The sequence below is a fragment of the Chanos chanos genome, chromosome 8, assembly GCF_902362185.1.
Source record: "Chanos chanos chromosome 8, fChaCha1.1, whole genome shotgun sequence".
Lineage (NCBI taxonomy): Eukaryota > Metazoa > Chordata > Actinopteri > Gonorynchiformes > Chanidae > Chanos > Chanos chanos.
This window is the reverse complement of record NC_044502.1, coordinates 35872660-35891392: the sequence shown is the minus strand read 5'-3', so window position 1 is coordinate 35891392 and position 18733 is coordinate 35872660. Positions and strand designations below refer to the sequence as shown.

Here is an 18733-nt window from a genome sequence, read left to right as displayed (position 1 = left end):
AAGCTTCTCGGTTGTTTTCTTCGCCAGTACGGGAAGTTCAGAGGGCAAGCCCACACAACACAGCGGCCTACACATAAGTGCTGTTGATGAAAGAAGAAACGAGTGAAAAGAGTAAGATGTTTACTCGATCATCTAAGATTAGTTTATACAGCAGACCTCAATTGACTATAGATCAAGCATAGGGGTTCAGATTGGCACGCTAACGTTTGATTTCTTTATAATGTAACGTTGAAAAAGACTGTCTTTCTAGTGAGCTAGCTAAGCTAGCATGGTGAAGTTCCCCATATTTGACAGCCAGCTTACTGTTTAGTAAGCTCGAAAGCTAGTAAGAGACCATATGAGTAGACTCTAACTTTACGAGTTTGCTACGTCCCGTAGCATAAGATTGTTATATTGCTATTTTATTTTCAGAACTGTTCGGACGAACCAACTAGTTTGGTATATTAGTTAAATGGAATGTTTCAAATATCAAAAATGCAAGTGGTTAACTAATGCTACACGCTAGCTTAGTCAGTCAGAGGAGAAGACATGTCACTGATTTATAACATGTTTAGCTAACGAGTGTATAACAATATACTGCTAGGTAGTGAATCCTATCTATACGTTAATTAAATTAGCATGTTTTCAAATCATGTTTTGTTGACCAGAAGTGACATTGCCAATTTTTTTTTCTCATTTCCTCATTGTAAACTGACATACCTTGAATACTGTGAGATCGATTCTAATGGCAAGATCAAATAAACAGCCTTCACAGTTGTTTTGGTCTCAAAATGAAACCGTTTTATCATCTACTGCGTATTTGAGTTGTGAACTATGACCGATTTAATTTGCAAGTTACATAATTTTAGTGGGTAAAGTGCTTGTTTATTAACAACCACGTGAATGTAAAAGGCATATATTTTTCTGTGATAGTCCGTAAATTTTAAGGGTTATATATGTGTCACCTGGAGCGGCGGGAGGATGGCAGATGACAAGGATGTGCTCCGAGATGTTTGGTTCGGGCGGATTCCAACGTGCTTTACACTGCACCAGGATGAGATTACAGAGAGAGAGGCCGAACCCTTTTATGTGAGTTGTTCACGAAATTGATGTGCTTGTGCGGAGATATTGCCGTTTGCACATTTTGTTACTAGAGTTTTCTGTCGGAAAAGCGAAGTGTTCCAAGAATTTTACATGTAACGTATATGTTATCGACTGATTATGTGGTAATTTGTCTTGTCTCCTTTCATCTCCAAAGCTCCTCCTCCCTAGAGTCAGCTACCTGACACTTGTCACAGATAAGGTGAAGAAACACTTTTTGAAGGTCATGAAGCCAGAGGATGTGGAAGAAATGTGGTTTGAATATGAAGGAACACCCCTGAAATGGTCAGTTGAGTCAGCTGCAAGTGTTTGTTGCGAAGAAATTTCAGTCTGACACTTCAGCTCTTTGGGTAAAGGAAAATTAGTCAGCAGTTCAGAGTTACTTTACCCAGAGAGCTTGAATGATTTAGATATGTAGATATAATGATTTAGTTTCTGATCTCTTTGAGCTCGCTTCTGTTATCGCCAGTTGCGGATTTGTTTTCGGATGAAGAAATTACTTAGATCTAACCACAGGCCTTGGACGAGTGACAGACTCTACTGCACAGTTGTAGAGTATACCTGGTTGTTATATGGTCTAGGAGCCACAGAAACAGAAAATAAAAAATCCTTTCCAGACCAAATCAACACATCTTGTTTTACAGGCATTACCACATTCTAACACAAGATGGCAATATAAGCTAAGATACCTAGGAACTTGACAGCAGTTGTAAAGCACCTGTTTGCAATCAAAATATTTTTTGTTTGCAGTGTGTTGGAGCCTTTTGGGTACATGAAAAATCTGGCCATAATTTGTCTTCCACCTCCAAATTAATAAGTAAATAGTTGAGGTGTATGTAAGAGTTTTCACCTCTTCATTTATGGTTCTATACTCATATATCTATATATGTTTTCTCATGAAGAAGTAATCTTAAGGAATATGTGTTGTTTTTGTTTGCTCGTTTTGTTGGGTTGTTAAGCTAGAATGAATTTAGATCAGTATATTTGTTTATACTCATTTGTTTTACCTTCCGGTGAGTAATGATGTCACGCGTTTTTACAGCCCTATGTTTTCTCTCTGTTTTCTATGTACTTTAAAGGCACTATCCAATTGGAGTATTGTTCGATCTACATGCCTCCAACACTGCCCTTCCTTGGAGTGTAACTGTGCACTTTAAGGTATTTATCTAGACTAATTACGTTTAGAGAGACATAATGGGCAGTCTGACACATGTGATGATTTTTGACAGTAGTTCCACTGTATTGCATCTGGTTCCTTTGCAGAACTTCCCAGAACGTGACCTGCTTCACTGCCCATCAAACTCAGTCATTGAAGCACACTTCATGTCCAGCATTAAAGAGGCTGATGCACTCAAACACAAAGGTCAGGTCATCAATGATATGCAGAAGAAAGACCATAAGCAGCTATGGATGGGCCTACAGAATGGTAAGATGTTATCTTCTTAGTGTATCTCACCACTAATTGTATGCTGAATTTTAACTGAAACTACTTAAATACTCGTTAGAGCAAAGAGAATTGGGCATATTGTTGAACTGTTGATTGGGGAAAATTGTTGAATATTTGAAATGTAGCTCTTAGCTACCACTATGAGTATACCTCTCTCTGTAAACTAAAATTAATATTGAGAAATGTGGAATACATGTCAAAAGCTTAATTAAATGAACAAAACTGTGGCTGATGCAAGTCATTTTATATGTTGTTACACTGTTCTTTGAAGGAAAAAATTCACAAAACTAGACATATTCATTTGTTTGTTTTAAAATCAGTTGTGAAACTAAGAGAAGAGAGAGCAAGAACAAGACACAGGAAAGAAAACAGTTTTGAATTCTCTCAATAGCTAATTTGAAGTCAAAACGAAAAGCTGTGGAAAGGAGAGAAGATGGGTTTTGAGAAACCAGGGTTTCAGAGGCCGACTCGTCCTTGCGTGTCTCAGCGGAGACAAAGGAAGACAGTGATCTCCGAACTGAGCTTTTTGCAGTCGGGTTGCGGTTAGGGTGTTGGGAGAGAAAGTAACAGTTGCTGACATGGGTTCATGGCTCACCTCACCTGCACATGTGAAAATGCACAAACCGTGACCATGCAATTAGGGACCTAACCATTTGTAGTTCTTTTGGGGAATCAGGAAATTCAGACTTTCTTGGTACTGAGTCTCTAATCTCCATTCCCCACTTCCTCAGCAGCTGTTGTTGTATAATGTTCAACTGAAACGAGAGACTGCTGTTGTAGTTTGGTCAGCTGATTTAATAAATCATATCATTCATACTGCCCGAAATATGGCTTTATCATTACATTTTCCTGGCTATGTGATGACTTCGTAAGTTAGTTTAATATTTAAACATTTCAGTTGGTCATCATCATATGAGAACTCATCTTTAGTGTCATGTCTGAGGTGTCATGTCTCCACCCTGAGCTGCTCACTTTCAGGCCATGTCTTTTCTTTTAGATAAGTTTGACCAGTTTTGGGCCATGAACCGTAAACTGATGGAATACCCCATGGAAGAAGGCGGGTTCCGCTACATTCCTTTCAGGATATACCAGGTAGGTTTCTGGGCTCTGACATCACCATGTGAACACAAGTAATGTACCTAACAGTAGACTTATACTGAACGGAAGGAGGGGATTTTATGTGTGTGTGTGTGTGTGTTTTTCTCTTTTCTGTATTTCACTGTTAGATGGCGTTGGTTCCTAAAACAGAGAGCATTGCTCAGCAGTCATTTAGCCCATCAGTGACTGCTTTTAATCATTCATGTTTCAGCACGCACTGATTCAGACTTTGTTCTTATGTTATTGTTTTTGACGATTTTATGCTTTTCCCCTGTTCCGTTGTTCTTGACATATTATTCAAATTCACTAAAACTAAAGCAGAAAGGTCAACCTCTCACCTGCAACTAAAGTAGACATTGGTAATGATTTATCTGACTTTACACTATTGTTTCTGGATTCGTATTTTATTTATTGTTTTCAAGTTGATTTTTTTCTTTTTTAAGAGGCATTGGTTAGTTTTTCAGCTTGCCAGTGTTTTGTGATGAAACAAAAAATATGATTAAGGACATATTCACAGCATAATTGTTGTTACATGATGTACCACCAGGGGGAATAACCGAGATGAATAATACATTAATAATCAATCATCAACATTAAGGTTACAAAACATCTAGTGTGAATTTACATGACTGTTTTCCTCTGTGAGACGATATTACACATGGAACCCTCTGAAACTTTTGGCTGTTTAGCAATAAAAGTAAACACAAACATGGTTACACTGCCTTAAGCTACTGTGAATGCAGAATGTTACTCATTCTTTGTGTAATATCCATTTTGTAATTTGGGATACATTTACCGTGAATGATAAAATGAACCACAGATCAAACCGGTTTCAAATGTACTGTCGAAAACCAACTGCTCCCTTATTTCATAGGCTTACATCTTGCTGTTATTAAAAAAAAAAGCTTCAGGGCTTGAATTTTAGTGCAGGATTACGGGTATGCGCACAATTTCGTCGATTCCCGCAAATCTACCCAACGTTTGCATTGGTGCGGAATGCGGATCCTCAGACAGGTAACGGTACAGTTACTAAGGTGAAGCAGCGGTCCAAAGTTTAACGCTGACTAGGACAGAATATATCCGTGGCTCGAACTTAACAACGGTGAAATAAGCTGCTCGATTTGTAAAATGTACGGTGCTGTGCCCTTTACTAGCCGATTTTACAAAACGTCAACTTCAAGTCGCCACTTAGATGGCATTTTGTCCTACAGCAGCCTTGAAAAGAAAGCGTGGGGCAGATTCAGCAAAGAATGTAATGGCTACTGCTATTGAAGTTGCGCAATTGCAGTGCAGGAGGAAACGAAGGGGCTTCTCAAAACTGCCTACTTTATAGCAGAAAACGAATTGGCTAATTCAAAATGTGGTCACCTGGCTCAATTCTTGAAGGAGATGGAGTGTCTTCCTTTCAAAAAGCTGAACACAGACACATCGAGTATAATTCAGAAAAATCCCTGATGCCAAGTCAGCAAAGACTGTGATGTCATGTGAACGTGGATTCAGCACACAAAATAGGATTAAAACTAAATTCATAAATTCACTGAGTAATACAAACCTCATCCATCTGATGCTCATCTCAAAGCTTGGCCTTCCCCAAGCCCATTTTCCACTTTGATTTTTTTTTTTTGGTTACAAAGTTAAAAGTCATTAAGTGGAAAGAGATGAAGTGGAGGAGATGGAGGACGGGGAAAGAATAGAGCATGGGGACGAGAGAAAAGGGAGCCACCAACAGAAAGACTGAGGACAGTGATGCAGCTCAGAGAGATGACCACTAAGAGAGGAGGAGACAGAGACAACAAATTACAGCAATGTATATAGTTCAGAGAATCCCCTAACTTGCAGGAGAGTGACAAAATGCAATCTGAAGTAAGAACAGAGCAAGGTAAGACCAGTAGCTAACCTCACAAGTAGTACACCCCCACCCTCCGCCCCCATGTGTATAAATCCCCCCTATGTCCCTGTGTGAAGCATTTAAGAGGGGGGGGGGGATTCCCACCCCCACCCCATTTTGAAAACTGAATTTCAGGCCCTGAAGCTTGGGTATTTAAGATGTTTACGTTTGAGTATAAATGATGTGATGCGTGCAGTGTTTATGATTAGGAAATTGTTCATAAAAGCTCCGTTTGGTTGACACTTTTCCTAAGACTGGGACTTTGGTGCAAGGTTAGTAGTATTTTTAGCAACAGTACGGCAGCAGTTACAGAGCAGAGTTGTAGCGAGCGTTATTATGACTGTGCAGCGGTGTAACCTGACGCATTTGGCAGGTTCGCACCATATAAAATGCCAGAATCAGCAGGAGTTTGGAAATTACATTGTGAACCAAAGCCAGACTTCCTCATAAGTGCAGAGTCAGTAGGCCACCTCGGTTATCACTCTTACTTTTATCACTGAGACTGAAATGTATTTGCAGATGAGTTTCAGACTCTCCACATAAAACCTTAATTGAAATAAATGAAGTTTTGAAAACAAAACCCTCCGTTACAAAAATATATATATAAAAATATATATATATATATCTACACACACACACATACACACATATATGTATATATAAAATATTGCAGAGGGCACTTTCATTTTGTCATTTACTCTAAAGAGTGGAAAATATTCTTACTTGGTAGAGCCAAGTATTGATTTACATTCGTGCACTTTACCCCTCGGCTTATTGCTAATTAGGGAATTGAATCAACGCCCAATTATGGGTCGAGTTCCGCTGCCCTCAACACAAGTAGAGGACCTCTTTTCTCAGACCTCTCCAGTTCGGAGAAAGGTTAATGATGTATCACCAGCCTGGTCAACATGTGGTGAGCTGCCAGCTTGGGTGTCGGGCAAGCTGAAAAGAAAGTGTCGCCGTCCAGAGTATCACCCTTCTCATCGGTATAAATGGGCCTTTTGTTTGATGCTGATATCAATAATTAATGTCACCATTTAAAAATGCAACGAAGTAGCTGTCACTTATCACACTCTCTCCGCTCTGGCTTTCCAGATAATCCCACGCGAGGCAGCGCTTCCTGCCAGTGAGTCAGTTTTTCTGGTAACCCAATCACAAACAGGTCGCCTTCAGCCACCTTCTCTTCCCGGGGACCAGGGGGTGTTAGTTACAGCTGTGATACCTGAGCTGTCGTGTCACAGGTTTCCTTTTCACAGTTGCATGATTGGCCCCTATTGTCTGTCAGGCGGGGTGATTGTTACCGCCATCAGCGACTGCATGCGATACGGTATGAAAATCGTCCCAGTGTTTTGCCCGTTGCCTTAGTGGTACTTTGTGCGTAACGCGCCGAGGTCAAAACTCAGGCCAAAAAAAAAGAGGGTGAACCAGAAGCAGTGCTTTATTGAGGTAATGACAAAGTGCAGTTGCTGTCGGGGCCTCTAAAACATGTGTCAGCAGAACACCACAACTTTGATGCGGTTTTCGTCCCGATCTCTGAGTTATTGCTCTGTCAGAAATAATGTGTCATTGATATTTATAGGAGACAGTAAGGGGTCACTGATTTTAGTTGCAGTCTATGCGAGAAACATGGTCAGTGTGAAGTGATATGGGCCATATGCTAAATGTGGATTAATCATACTGCTTGCTATATTAATTAACAGTTAATGTATTTGTTATGGAGCATCTGTAAACAGAGAAATTGTACAGGAAAAATTGTTTAGAATGGCTTCTGTATACTCAGGGAGCGGCTGATAGGTTTCAAAATTAACTCTAAGAATTGAGTTCTCTCTCCAAAACGGACAGTTCAGTTGGTCACTGACATCTCTTGTATGCTTTAAGACAGATTCTGAAATATCAAAGTCAAACAGTTTTGAGTTGACATGTATACATTTATATATATGTATATGCCGGACATAGAACAGCCCCCCCCCCCCATCAGTCTGCATCCCCAAACCCTTTCCATTAGTTAGGTGAAAATACTTACACTTCATTTGTCAGCTTTTGATTGGGTTTCAATGTCTATCTATGCTACTTATAGTTCTGTGACACTCACCATTTCATTTGTCCTCAAAATACTACAGGGACACAAACATCACTGGTGCCTAAAAAATCATAGGATCATATCAGTGATGTGCTTTGGAACAATGTTCAAAAGCTCAAACATTCTACATTGTGACAGGGTTGTATGTATTCTGATCATCTGTTATCTGGTTTGAAATCAGGTAACAGCTCCTGCATTTAGGTCACAAAACGTTTAACATTAAATACATTTAAGTTTAAGTTTACTTTATTTGTCCACACAATGGGGAGATTTGACCTCTGCATTTGACCCATCCAAGGTAGTGATGATGAACACGCAAGCGCGCACACACACCCGGAGCAGTGGGCAGCCGCAGTGCGGCACCCGGGGAGCGGTTGGGGGTAAGGTGCCTTGCTCAAGGACGCCTCAGCCATACAAGGGGAAAGCGATGTTCATTCACCCCGCCTACATTTTCCTGCCAGTTCTGGGGCTCAAACTGACAACCTTTCGATACCAATCTCACCTCTCTAACCTTTAGGCTACGGCTGCCCCTTTTGAAATTTTATTGCAGATAATTTTTCACTTTCTTTACACAAAACACTATTTTACTTCATAGTATATTTGTGCAATGTAATGTTGATTTTTATAATATTTTATTGTAGTTCTCTTTTTTTTTCATGGTAACTAGATGCAGCTTTGCATGAGAGTCAACTTTAAGCATGTTTTAACAAGAGAAACCGTCACTGTTTGCCTTAGTGTAGAAAGATTGTGTTAAAGATGCTTCAGTGTTCTTCTGTTGAGTTACATAATGAACAGTCCTGTCAGTCTGTTCAATGCAAAGTATCTAATTATTGTGAGTAAGTGAGTCGTAGCTTCAGTGTAACCATCAAAAATATTGGTAACCATGGAATTAATCATCTACGTTTTGGATGATCAAAAGGTGAGAAATGGTTAGTCAACAAAGGGAAGGGATTTTGTTGTCTCTCTCACATTGATCTTACCTTTAGTACAGGTCAAAATCAGACAGCAGTGTAGTCCAAGGCTACATCATGTTAGTCATCTAAATAAGCATGTGGGTAATTTGCTGTGTCTTGTGTCGTGCCATGGCCTGATTTTGATGCCTACTGTCAAACCATTGGGTTACACATCAGCAGGAAGTGACATCTTTCTAGTTCTAATAATTTCCTTTCATCAGTCTTTAGTTTTCCACCAGTCAATGCCTTTCAGAAAAACCACCCACTCTTGCACTGTTTCAAATAATTCATAGTACACTATTTTGGTACGCTTCTGGGTAATTTTTTTTTTTTTTTTTTTTTTTTTTTTATCCAAATTAAGCGGGTCTTCACAGAGACCTGTTATGTCTAATGTTCCCGAACTCCTTCTCTCTTACAGACGACGAGCGACAGACCGTTTATCCAAAAGCTGTTCCGGTCGGTTTCCTCTGAGGGCCAGCCCCACACGCTGGGAGATTTGCTGAAGGAGATGTTTCCTGCTGCCATATGCCAAGATGGTACGAATCCACTGGGGGGGTGGGGGATACATACGTAGACACAAACAAACATGTAGTCACGCTCATGCTCACCACTTTCAATTCACTTCAATTCAAAGAAAACACAGACTTTTTTTTTTTTTCCTTTCTTTCTTTGCCGCAGAGGCTTTGAAAGGGAAATGGAGATTTCTTTGGAGCTTGCACAAAGAATGTAATCAAGTCTTTTTCCCCCCTTGTTTTTTTGGGGACGAATAGGGGAATACTCAAGATTTGAATGATGAAAGATAGCAATGGCTAAGTAGATGGAGAGAGATAACAACCCTGTTGTCTGAAAGAGTGAAAAGAGACAGGCTGGGAAGAGCGGCAGCGGAGTGGTGAGGAAAGGCAGTGAGGTAGGATGAGGGGAATTTTTCGCCGCAGCCATAACAGCAGACGTCTGCTCCTCTCCTCGGAGGAAGCAGATAAGGAGACAATGGCAGCGAGCAACAAAGCACCCACAGGTGAAGTGACCTGCATGGCTGGGCACCTCTTTTGAGGAGCATGAAAGTGTTGCTGCTCCCACAACTCAGAGACCCCACCAACTCCTGCAACCTCCCCCCGTTTCAGCTTAGTGGTCTTATGGAGGTGAAAGTGGCTCTTTGTCTTCTGCTTGGTTGTTGTTATTGCCCTCCCTTCCTTTCATAGGAGATGTGCAGGGACAGAGGAGGATAGCGAGTGTGTTTGGAGAACAGGGACTAGACCTGTACTCAGGCTGTATGTCTTGAGCGCTGACTGCTCAGACTCTGAACCTGTCACGGAGGCGATGAAGGATGTGCCGGTTCTCCAGTCAGTTTGAGCAAAGGAACAGACTCTCTCTCTAACCAACACGCTTTTGGATTATTTTTCTATTGCTTGGCTAACACCAAATTTGGAAGAAATGATCTTCGCTCTCCTGTGTTGTACTGAAAGTAATCAGAAGTATTCAGAGTTTCATTTTTAGAAGTTAATAAGTTAATACATCTCTCTGGCGATTTGTATGATTAGAAAAACTATATATGTATATATATATATATATAAAATATGTATGTATGCATGTATTTATATGTGTGTGTGTGTGTGTGTGTGTGTGTATATATATACACATATATGTATGTATGTATTGAGAGAAGAATATGTATGTATAGAGAGAAAAAGGGATAAGTCTGTACACAAATATATGCATATTTTTTCTTGAGAGAGGGGATTCCCAAGTAAAGCCAAGTTATACTGCCAAGAATTCTCATAACACATCAACAACATCTTCTGTTAATTAACCGCTGACCGCAGAAACCCGAGTACATTCTGTCTGATGGTTTGGACTGGAACACACTCAGTCACAGGGTTGAACAGGATCAGAGGAACTACACGTAAACGTTCCATGTCTCTCCTACGCTTGTCATGACGTGCACTGAATTCACTCGGACTGTTTCAAAACACATCTGTAAGCTTTGTTTCTGAGAATTCCCCAGATTTACCTTTTTTTTTTTTTTTTAAGTCGGTCGGAAAGGAGAGTTGTTCAATACTTGTCAAAAGACGTTGTGGTGGTATTATTTCAAATAAACGAAGAGTACAGAAAACCCCCCACCTATCACCCTTTACCTCAGCCCACGGGAGCAGTGGCGAAACTTCAGGCTGGCCCGCCCACTCAGTACCACTTGGTATCATTATTGAGCGCTATTTGTACCTATCAAAGGCTTGGTAATCAAACTTCTGAGAGTGACAGAGGCTTCTGCTAACCAACTAGCTGAGAGTTTCAGTGACTGTATGTGTGGGAGTGGGAGGGGTCTTACATGAAAAGTGCTGTGGGACTCTGACTGTGCTGATGAAGGTGCAGTTCATTCGGTTGACTCTTTGACATTTTTGGGCCTGCAGGTTTTGATTTCCTTTATCTCATATACGACTCTGCTCTCTGACACAATGACATTAAATCTGGTTTGTCGAGTTTTGTAGTTGGAATTACTTGCGGAGAGACATAATGTTGCGGTCAACATGAGGAACAGTTGGCTACGCCTGAGCAAAAAACACATCATGTTTGGCTTGTTAGCTTGGTTCCTTTCAACCACAGTGTACTGTTTGTGTTGATGGCAACTGCAGCGGCCTGTAATTGGTCATTTATAGTTCCAGAAACTTTTCACTGTTTATGCATCACTCCTTAGCTACTCCAGCAGGATCTGGCACTGCTAACACAGCCCTGTGGTTAATGTGGTCCGGGCTCACTTTACTGTAGCATATACTACGACAGTTTAGTCTCCCAGTGAACGTACTGGTGAAATTTCCTGCCTTTTTGAGATAAACTCACCAAAGGAGGTGATGGGATTATTTCACTTTTGAAGGCCATTCCATGTGTGATTCAGGGGCAGGGGCGGGGGCCGTGGTGGGGGTGGGGCGGGGGGGGTGGGGGATGGGTGCTATTGAACTATTGTTGCCTGAGTACCAACAGCTCTCTTTCTGCAGCTGTAATGTGAAAATGTCCACATGGCCAAACAAAATAGGACATAGAAAATTTCCAGGAAACGTGACTGCAGATAAGCTGATGAGAAAAAAAAACCCCTCAAACACAAACAAATTACTAAACTTCTCATCCGGTTTAATTGCTCAGATGAAATGTATATTAGTCACCTGGATACCCGCCCTCTGTCTGTTCCTCAGTAACATGGAAATCTAACCTGAATTTCTACTCCAGCTACCACTGAGTTTCACATGCTTTTAACATAGACCTTGTATGACTACGGGATAGACTTGTTTTAGACTTGTTTTAACGTGAAATCAGGGTGTCTGGGTTTAGTAAGGAACATTCAACCATCAGGCTGTCTTGGTTTTGAAGACTCATTGGATATTCCAGAATGTTGAGTTTTTCACCACTGATTTATGGGACCTCCCTTTCGTAGAGGTTTTATGAAGGTCTTTTTTGGTAAAATGAATGCATATTTACATATGAAATACTGTGTTCGGATGCCGACAGTGGCTAAAGTTGGGAATGTCTTTTTGAGTTTAGGACTTTTGTGATGTTGACAGTTTATTTCCCCAGGTAATTTTAAGCCGCCTTCTACTGTATGTTTGTGACATTAGGTTTTTAAGATTGACTGGTGTTCCAGTCAGACTGAAGGAGATGGGTAGTGCATGGAGCACAACCGAATTTGACTGATAATAAAAGGGATTAAGCTTCCCTAAATTTGTGTGTGTGTGTGTGTGTGTGTGTGTGTGTCTTTAACTCATCCAGTTGTGTCCGTCTTACCTATGGCTTCTCTGTGACTTCTCACCTCTGACCTAAGTTAATGGACCTTTTCCCTCCTCTGTAAACATGGCCCATGATTTGGCCTGAAGATGGAAGATTAATGCAGCAGAAAAGAGCCTATGGGAGTGTTTGTGTTTTGGGCTTTCTGAGTGTTATATATAGAGGTGGGGACAGGAAAGATTTGTGTTCATGATGTGCGTGCATGTAAACAGAGCCTGCGTGAGGAGGTTACACTGAACGCAGAGCAGACTCAAGGTTGACTTGGCTTGGAGGAAACTGTGGGTGATGTGTGGTGAAGCTTGGGTCTACCATGTTACCAGCCCCCTCCCGATCAGCAAACAACTGTATCCTCAGCCTGTACACAGCATCTGCTGTCACATCTCTTATTGGGACTTTGCTTCACAGACAGTAACTCCCTTTAGACTTACCGAAGACAAAGCGCTGGGCAGCGACACTAGTCACACATCTAAAAGTGCTCTCAGAGCGGAACCAAACTGTTGAGCTGTTGCGAGCAAAAAAAACAAAAAAAAAAAACAAACAAAAACAAAAACAAAAAAACCTCTCTGTTAAGATTCAGTTGGATACTTAAATGTTAGGGCCCCCCCTTATAGAGGTCTCTGTCGTGGGTGTTTGTCGTAAGCGTTGGAGGCTCAGTGAGGATGATGTACAGTGTTGTTTCTGTGTGAGGGTGAATTCCCCCTTTGTCATAGTGAGAGTGATACAGGGGACGCACCCACCCTCCGCCCCGGCCAAGGCTGCATGGGGGCGGAGATACTCCAGGCTTCAAGGAATGAGCTGCCACACTCCGCCTCGCAGCCTCAGTCATACTATCACTGATGCTTGTGTGTGTGTGTGTGTGTGTGTGTGTGTGTGTGTGTGTGTGTGTGTTTGTGTGTCTGTGTGTTTGTGTGTCTGTGTGTGTGTGTGTGTGTTGACACACAGTGCATAAATACAGAATACTGTGCCCTTTTTTCAGTTTCGTGTATCTCAAACACACCTATAACGAGTTGCCCTCAACTCTGACATTTGACTCTGTTTCTCACAGCCCGAGTTTCAGATCAACAGTTTCAAATCAGCAGGTAATCCTCTTCCTGCAGAAACACACACCTGATAGATCCTACTTCAGCTGTGATTTAACACACCTGATTCCCCTTATCTGAATCTTTCTCATGCCTTTGTTTTTTTCTGAATCAGATGCATTCGTGTAGTTTTGATGCTAAAGCCAATGCACACTGCAGCCACAATGCAGACTTGCGTCTCTGCTAGTTCAGGTTGACACCCCATTTTAGACTGATATGAGACCCCAGATTTTCATTGCATTCATTGCGTTCACTTGTTCTTTGCTGTTCCCGTATTCTCTGACGAGACCTGAGAGCTTGGTCTATAAACCATACGACCTGTGGATTGGTTAGGCCTTCTTTCTAACGGTTATCCTGTTATTACGTGTATGTCTTCTGTTGCGTGTAGAGTGGCGTGTTTTTTTTTTTTTTTTGTTGTTTTTTTTTCTTTGTTTTTGGCACGGGGTGGGATTTAAACGGTCTTTACCGTTAGTCATAATGAGCTGATGGAGCTCCACCCCTCTGCGTGACAGGTTCCAGCATGCCTGTAAGGCTCTGATATGAGTGGGCGAGAGGGCACGACCTCTGCTCCCTCCTACCTGGTGCAGATTTGGCCCCCAAATTACCTCCTTCTTCTCTCCCTAAGTCTCATCCTCTTTTATTTCTCTCTCTCTCCCTCCCACTCTCTCTCTCTCTCTCTCCCTCTCTCGCTCTTTCTTCCCCTCTCCCTATCCGTCTCCCTCTCTCTCCATCTCTGTCTGTCTTTCTCTGTGTTCTGATGTTACCCTACAACTTTTGTTGCCCTTAAGCCAAATTCTGTCATAGACATGATTAATGTAACTAGTAAAACAAAAGATGTTTTTTTTCGATATGTGTAGGAGTATATGTGTGCTTGCATGTTTGCAGCAGAGCAGGCAAGTTATAGTCAGAATTGAGTTCTAGTGTAACTATTGAAACAATCGATCTTCTCAGGAGCTCAGAGAACGAATAATCACTGTGTCATCATCCACCCACACAGGTCAGACAGCTCAAATGGTTTTGGCTGAGCTACCTTTCATTCACTCAAACTGAAACTGTGCCCCCCCCCCCTTCCCCTGCCACTCCCAACGCAACACCACCACACTTAGCCCCCACACCTAGCCCCCACACCGCTAGTCAGACTCCACAGGTCAGTAGGCCAATGTGTCTGCCTGAAGCCTTCTCCCTTTACTTTCCAAAAAACCTTATCGCTGGGTCTTTGTTCTCTTGAAGGGAAGGGCTATTTTTTTTGGCCAAAGTGGGATTGTGTCATTGGAGATTAACTGTAAGTGAAGAATTGGGAGCAGACGTCGGAGGGTGAGACTTTTTGCGTTTTGTTTCCACAAAGTAAACAATTCACAACTAAGTTATTCAGAGAATCCAAAAACTGCTGATTATGTGGGGGATGTTTTTGAGTTTCTAAAGTGGATCTTGTTTGTTGGACTTTTACATGTGTGTTTGGCATTAGGATTGCAATGACTTGCCATCACTTAGTCACAAACAGATGCACACATATACTCATTTGTCCTTGTCTGTGACTCTTTGACCTCCTAACCGCACAGCTGCCTCAGCAACACTCCTGATCCGTGTGATTGATAGATCTTTTTGTCAGAGGCCGAAAGGCTACGGTCAGTGTGAGGTTAGGGGTCTAACATACACACACCCAAACACTTAGGAAGGAGAGAATTGACCTGTTTTTTTGTTTTTTTTTTCTTTTGGTCTGAAAAAGATGCAAAAGTTACTTAAAGTTTACCTTTTCCTCTGATCAGTGTCTCTCTCTCTCTTTCTCTCTCTCTCTCTCTTTTCCTCCCTCCTCTTTTCTTGATGTTTTTCCATTAAGATGAGCCAAAGCGATACCAAGTTCTGATCCATGGGATTGAGCCTATGCTGGAGACGCCCATCCAGTGGCTCAGCGAACACCTGAGTCATCCTGACAACTTCCTCCACGTTAGCATCATCCCGTCGCCAAGCGACTGAGTCCGGGTGTTCCGCCGCCTCGACAACGGAGGTTTTCAAAACTCGGCTTTCCAGGGCTACGACCTGGAGAGGCAACGACGGGACAGGTATGACGTCATCGCTCCAACTTTGTCCAGACGAAACTTTTCCAGAAAAAAAAAAAAAAGAAAAACTTTTCTCACCCACATCTCTGACTCCACCTCTCTTACTGGAGGACGGCTAGATCATCCAGCCGAAGCGAAAGGTGAATGATTGAAGGCTGACTGGCAGATAAGAAGCTAGTGTGGCTTCTTCCTTCCTTCCTCCTTCTTCCTTTCCTTCGCCGCCAGACATACAGAAGGGATTTGGACCGAATTTCCTTTTACATGTTGCCTTAGTATCCTGAGTCTCATTGTACACACACACACACACACATTCTAGGCAATGACACGCTCGTTCTCACCGAATTCACCTCTATGCCTCGCAGCAAAGAGACGGTATCTGGCATATCTTTCACACTGCTCTATGTTCCCTCAGTCTCTAATTTGTGAGTAATTTACCGCTGTTGCTCTCAGATCTTCTCCCAGCTCTCGGTTAATTATCAGTTGGAATCCTGTTTGTCACTAAATGAGACCACTAAACTACTCCGCTCTGTGCCAAGCCTGATGGGGGGTAATTACCGACCTCATTTACTGTCACCTTTTTTGGAGGGGAAAAGGAGGTGTGAAAAGGAAGAATGGAATTCTGTCTGTCTGTGGCGGCTTCTGTCATATAACACAAAGTACGTGAAATAGATTTTTATGGGTTTCATGATGATGTCACCTGTCCCCATATGGAGCAAATGCACTCTCTCTTTCTCTGTGTCTGCGTTGGGAAGTGATTTATGGAGTTAACTTCATGGGGGATTCAGTTGAGGAAAAGCAGAAGGAACAGTCATATGCCTCAGTGGGGTTTTCTTTTTTTTAAGTTACCGTAGAACATACTGAGAGCGATAATTGGAGTTTACACGTTATCTGTTTTGGGTATTTATTTTTTTTTTCTTTCTCTGATTTACAGATGTGAAAAAAAGGCCTTGAATAATATGTGTTACCACCTTTTCAGCCTTTCATTCTCTCACTTTTATTTTTCTTTTCTTTTTTTTTTTTTAATTTAAACTCAGAGATACTGCCACCCACTTCACAAAGAGGGGTTCAGCACAAGGGCAGATGTTATGCCCGTTGGTCACACCAAGCCCCTTCAGAAGAGCTTTACCATACTCACACAATACATCTGCAGTCTTAACTACATCCAAAAGGCTTATTGTCTTCAGAATTGGTCAAACTAACATATTAAACCATGTTTAGGTCATTTTGAGAGTTTTTGTTGAAATGGCAAGTCAGGGTAGGAGACATGAGACAGACAAATAGCAGCTGAGAGTGATTACTTGCTTATAGGAATGGGTGAGTGTTTTCCTCGCCGTGCCGCCACCCCCAGACTGAGACAGGGAGGGGAAAAAGACGGCGAGAGAGTGGGGTTTGAGAGCGCATAGCTGAGGTCTCCAACAGGCAGCTTCTCGGCAAAGCGCTCCCAAGCGGAGATGTTTCTATGGGATTAGTGAGCGTCTCTGAGTTTGTTTACAAACACTGCATTTTTTCTCTTGAACCACAGACCAGGAGAAAATCAAAGAGTTCCTCTATTATAAGTATGTCGTTTCCCTCCGTCAATACAAACATAAACAGCTTGTCATGGTAGAGCCTGTGTACTGAATAACTACAGATAGTTTAATTAGCGCTGTGGTCCAAATAACACACATGTTGAGACACACACAAACACAGACGGGTCCAGTTGATTGTTTTTCTTCTCATTAACTTAATGAAAATGTCTTCTTTTTTCCTTTCTCCAGATACCCTTGTCTTTTGCTATTTAAAAATGCTGTAAACATTTTGTTGTGTAGCTTTAACATTTAATTAAAATTAATATTTTATCATTCTTTTTGTGTGGTTCTTCTATTGAAACCAGAGCTCAATAGTTCATAAGAAATCTTGGAGAATGTCTGTTCTCGAAAGTTTATTCGTTTCACAGCCTTGGTTCTAAATCTCAAGAGATACACAAAAGCATTAAAAAAAACAGTTCTTCAGAATTTTATAATCCCAAATTCTTTCTCAATTTCGGGAAACAGTTTTTTTTTCTGATCTTTGAATTATGAAAGTAGAAGGACTTGTTTTTGTTTTCCATTTACAGTTTTTTTTTTCCCTCATTGTAAATTGTTTGTCTCTTGGGGACCAGTGTGATGAACATGCACTTCCCCAGCCTAAAGGGAGGAGAAAAAAAAAAAAAATAAGAAAGAAAAGGTGGAGGAGACATGTATTCTTGTGTGGCAGAATGGACATCAAAGCCAGAGAGAGCACTCTCCATGAGTTCATTAAATAAAGAGCAGTCCTGGCCCCAGTGTCTGATTCCAGTAAAGCCGTCACTAAAAAGATCAGAGGAACCAGTCTCCTCCTCCTCCGCCTTCTCTCTCTCTCTCTCCCTCTCTCTCTCTCTCTCTCTCTCTCACCCCCCTCTCTCTCTCTCCTTCCTCTTCCTTCTTTTGTCCATCCGTTCTGTGGTGCACCATAAGCACCGGGAACCGCACTGGCTCTTTCAAACTAAACTCGTTTTCTCTTTTTCCTCAATGGGAGGCAGAGGATGAAGAAGACTTATGTCCTGTTCTACAGGGCAACGGGCTTTGATGTTAATCTGATGATTAAGAGGACAGAGTTCAGCTCTTTCCCTCAGTCTCTCCCTCTCTCTCTCTCTCTCTCTCTCTCTCTCTTTTATTCCGCAGCTTGCGACAGCCTCTCTGTCCTCATTGCTTCAGGCCTGTCCACACTCCCGCGCCTGTTGATTGGGATGTAAAAGTAAAGCAGAGATGCTGAAGTCCATAACTCAGCCTGGGCTTGTGAAGTTATATGAGGTGTGCGGAGAGAACTTTCCCCTCTTGTCCTTCCTCCACCCTCCCCTTTCAGGCTGCCCCTCCTTTGCCCGCAGCACACCTGGAACTGTATAAAGGTGGTGTGTGTGTGTGTGTGTGTGTGTGTGTGTGTGTGTCGCAAGGGAGGGGGGGGTGAGTGCTGGAAGATCGGGGCAGTAAGAGGAACAAACAACAAAAAAACTCTCCCTTCTCCCGGAGGTGCCCTCTCATTTTCATTGGGCCCCTCACCCTCCCACTCAGATCCAGCTAACCTGTCATTAACCCAGGCCCCTAATTGGCAGGTGCTGAGGGGCACTGAGGCTCTGCGATCAGTCAAAAGACAGAGAGAAAGAGTCAGTGATCATGCCCTCTTTATCCACATCCTACCAATTTCTGTCTTTTTTTTTTTTTTTTTTGCTTAGACGTCTTTTTTTTTCCCCTCCGACGGTATGCACCTCTCTCACTCCTTTTACTCA

General features: G+C 42.0%; 1 protein-coding gene across 2 annotated transcripts; it reads left to right on the top strand.

The window, feature by feature from the left end:
* The first annotated feature begins 45 nt into the window (after nucleotides 1-45).
* atg5 (ATG5 autophagy related 5 homolog (S. cerevisiae)) lies at nucleotides 46-17293 on the top strand. Of its 2 annotated transcripts, none has more exons than XM_030782423.1 (8): nucleotides 46-111; nucleotides 913-1068; nucleotides 1238-1365; nucleotides 2160-2238; nucleotides 2344-2506; nucleotides 3525-3619; nucleotides 8965-9082; nucleotides 15231-17293. In XM_030782423.1, the coding sequence occupies exons 2-8, from the start codon at nucleotides 961-963 to the stop codon at nucleotides 15365-15367; spliced, it is 828 nt and encodes a 275-aa protein (XP_030638283.1). In that variant the 5' UTR covers nucleotides 46-111; nucleotides 913-960; the 3' UTR covers nucleotides 15368-17293. The 2 variants fall into 2 exon arrangements, with proteins under 2 accessions (XP_030638283.1, XP_030638284.1); XM_030782424.1 differs by having other exon boundaries at nucleotides 69-111; nucleotides 951-1068.
* Nucleotides 17294-18733: the final 1440 nt, after the last annotated feature.

What these genes read in the sequence shown, in the direction of transcription:
- atg5 (XM_030782423.1), top strand. Translation starts at nt 961, where the DNA reads ATGGCAGATGACAAGGATGTGCTCCGAGATGTTTGGTTCGGGCGGATT. An exon ending in GAAGGAACACCCCTGAAATG is followed by an intron (nt 1,366 to 2,159) that starts GTCAGTTGAGTC and finishes TGTACTTTAAAG; the next exon opens with GCACTATCCAATTGGAGTAT. An exon ending in TGCTGCCATATGCCAAGATG is followed by an intron (nt 9,083 to 15,230) that starts GTACGAATCCAC and finishes TTTTCCATTAAG; the next exon opens with ATGAGCCAAAGCGATACCAA.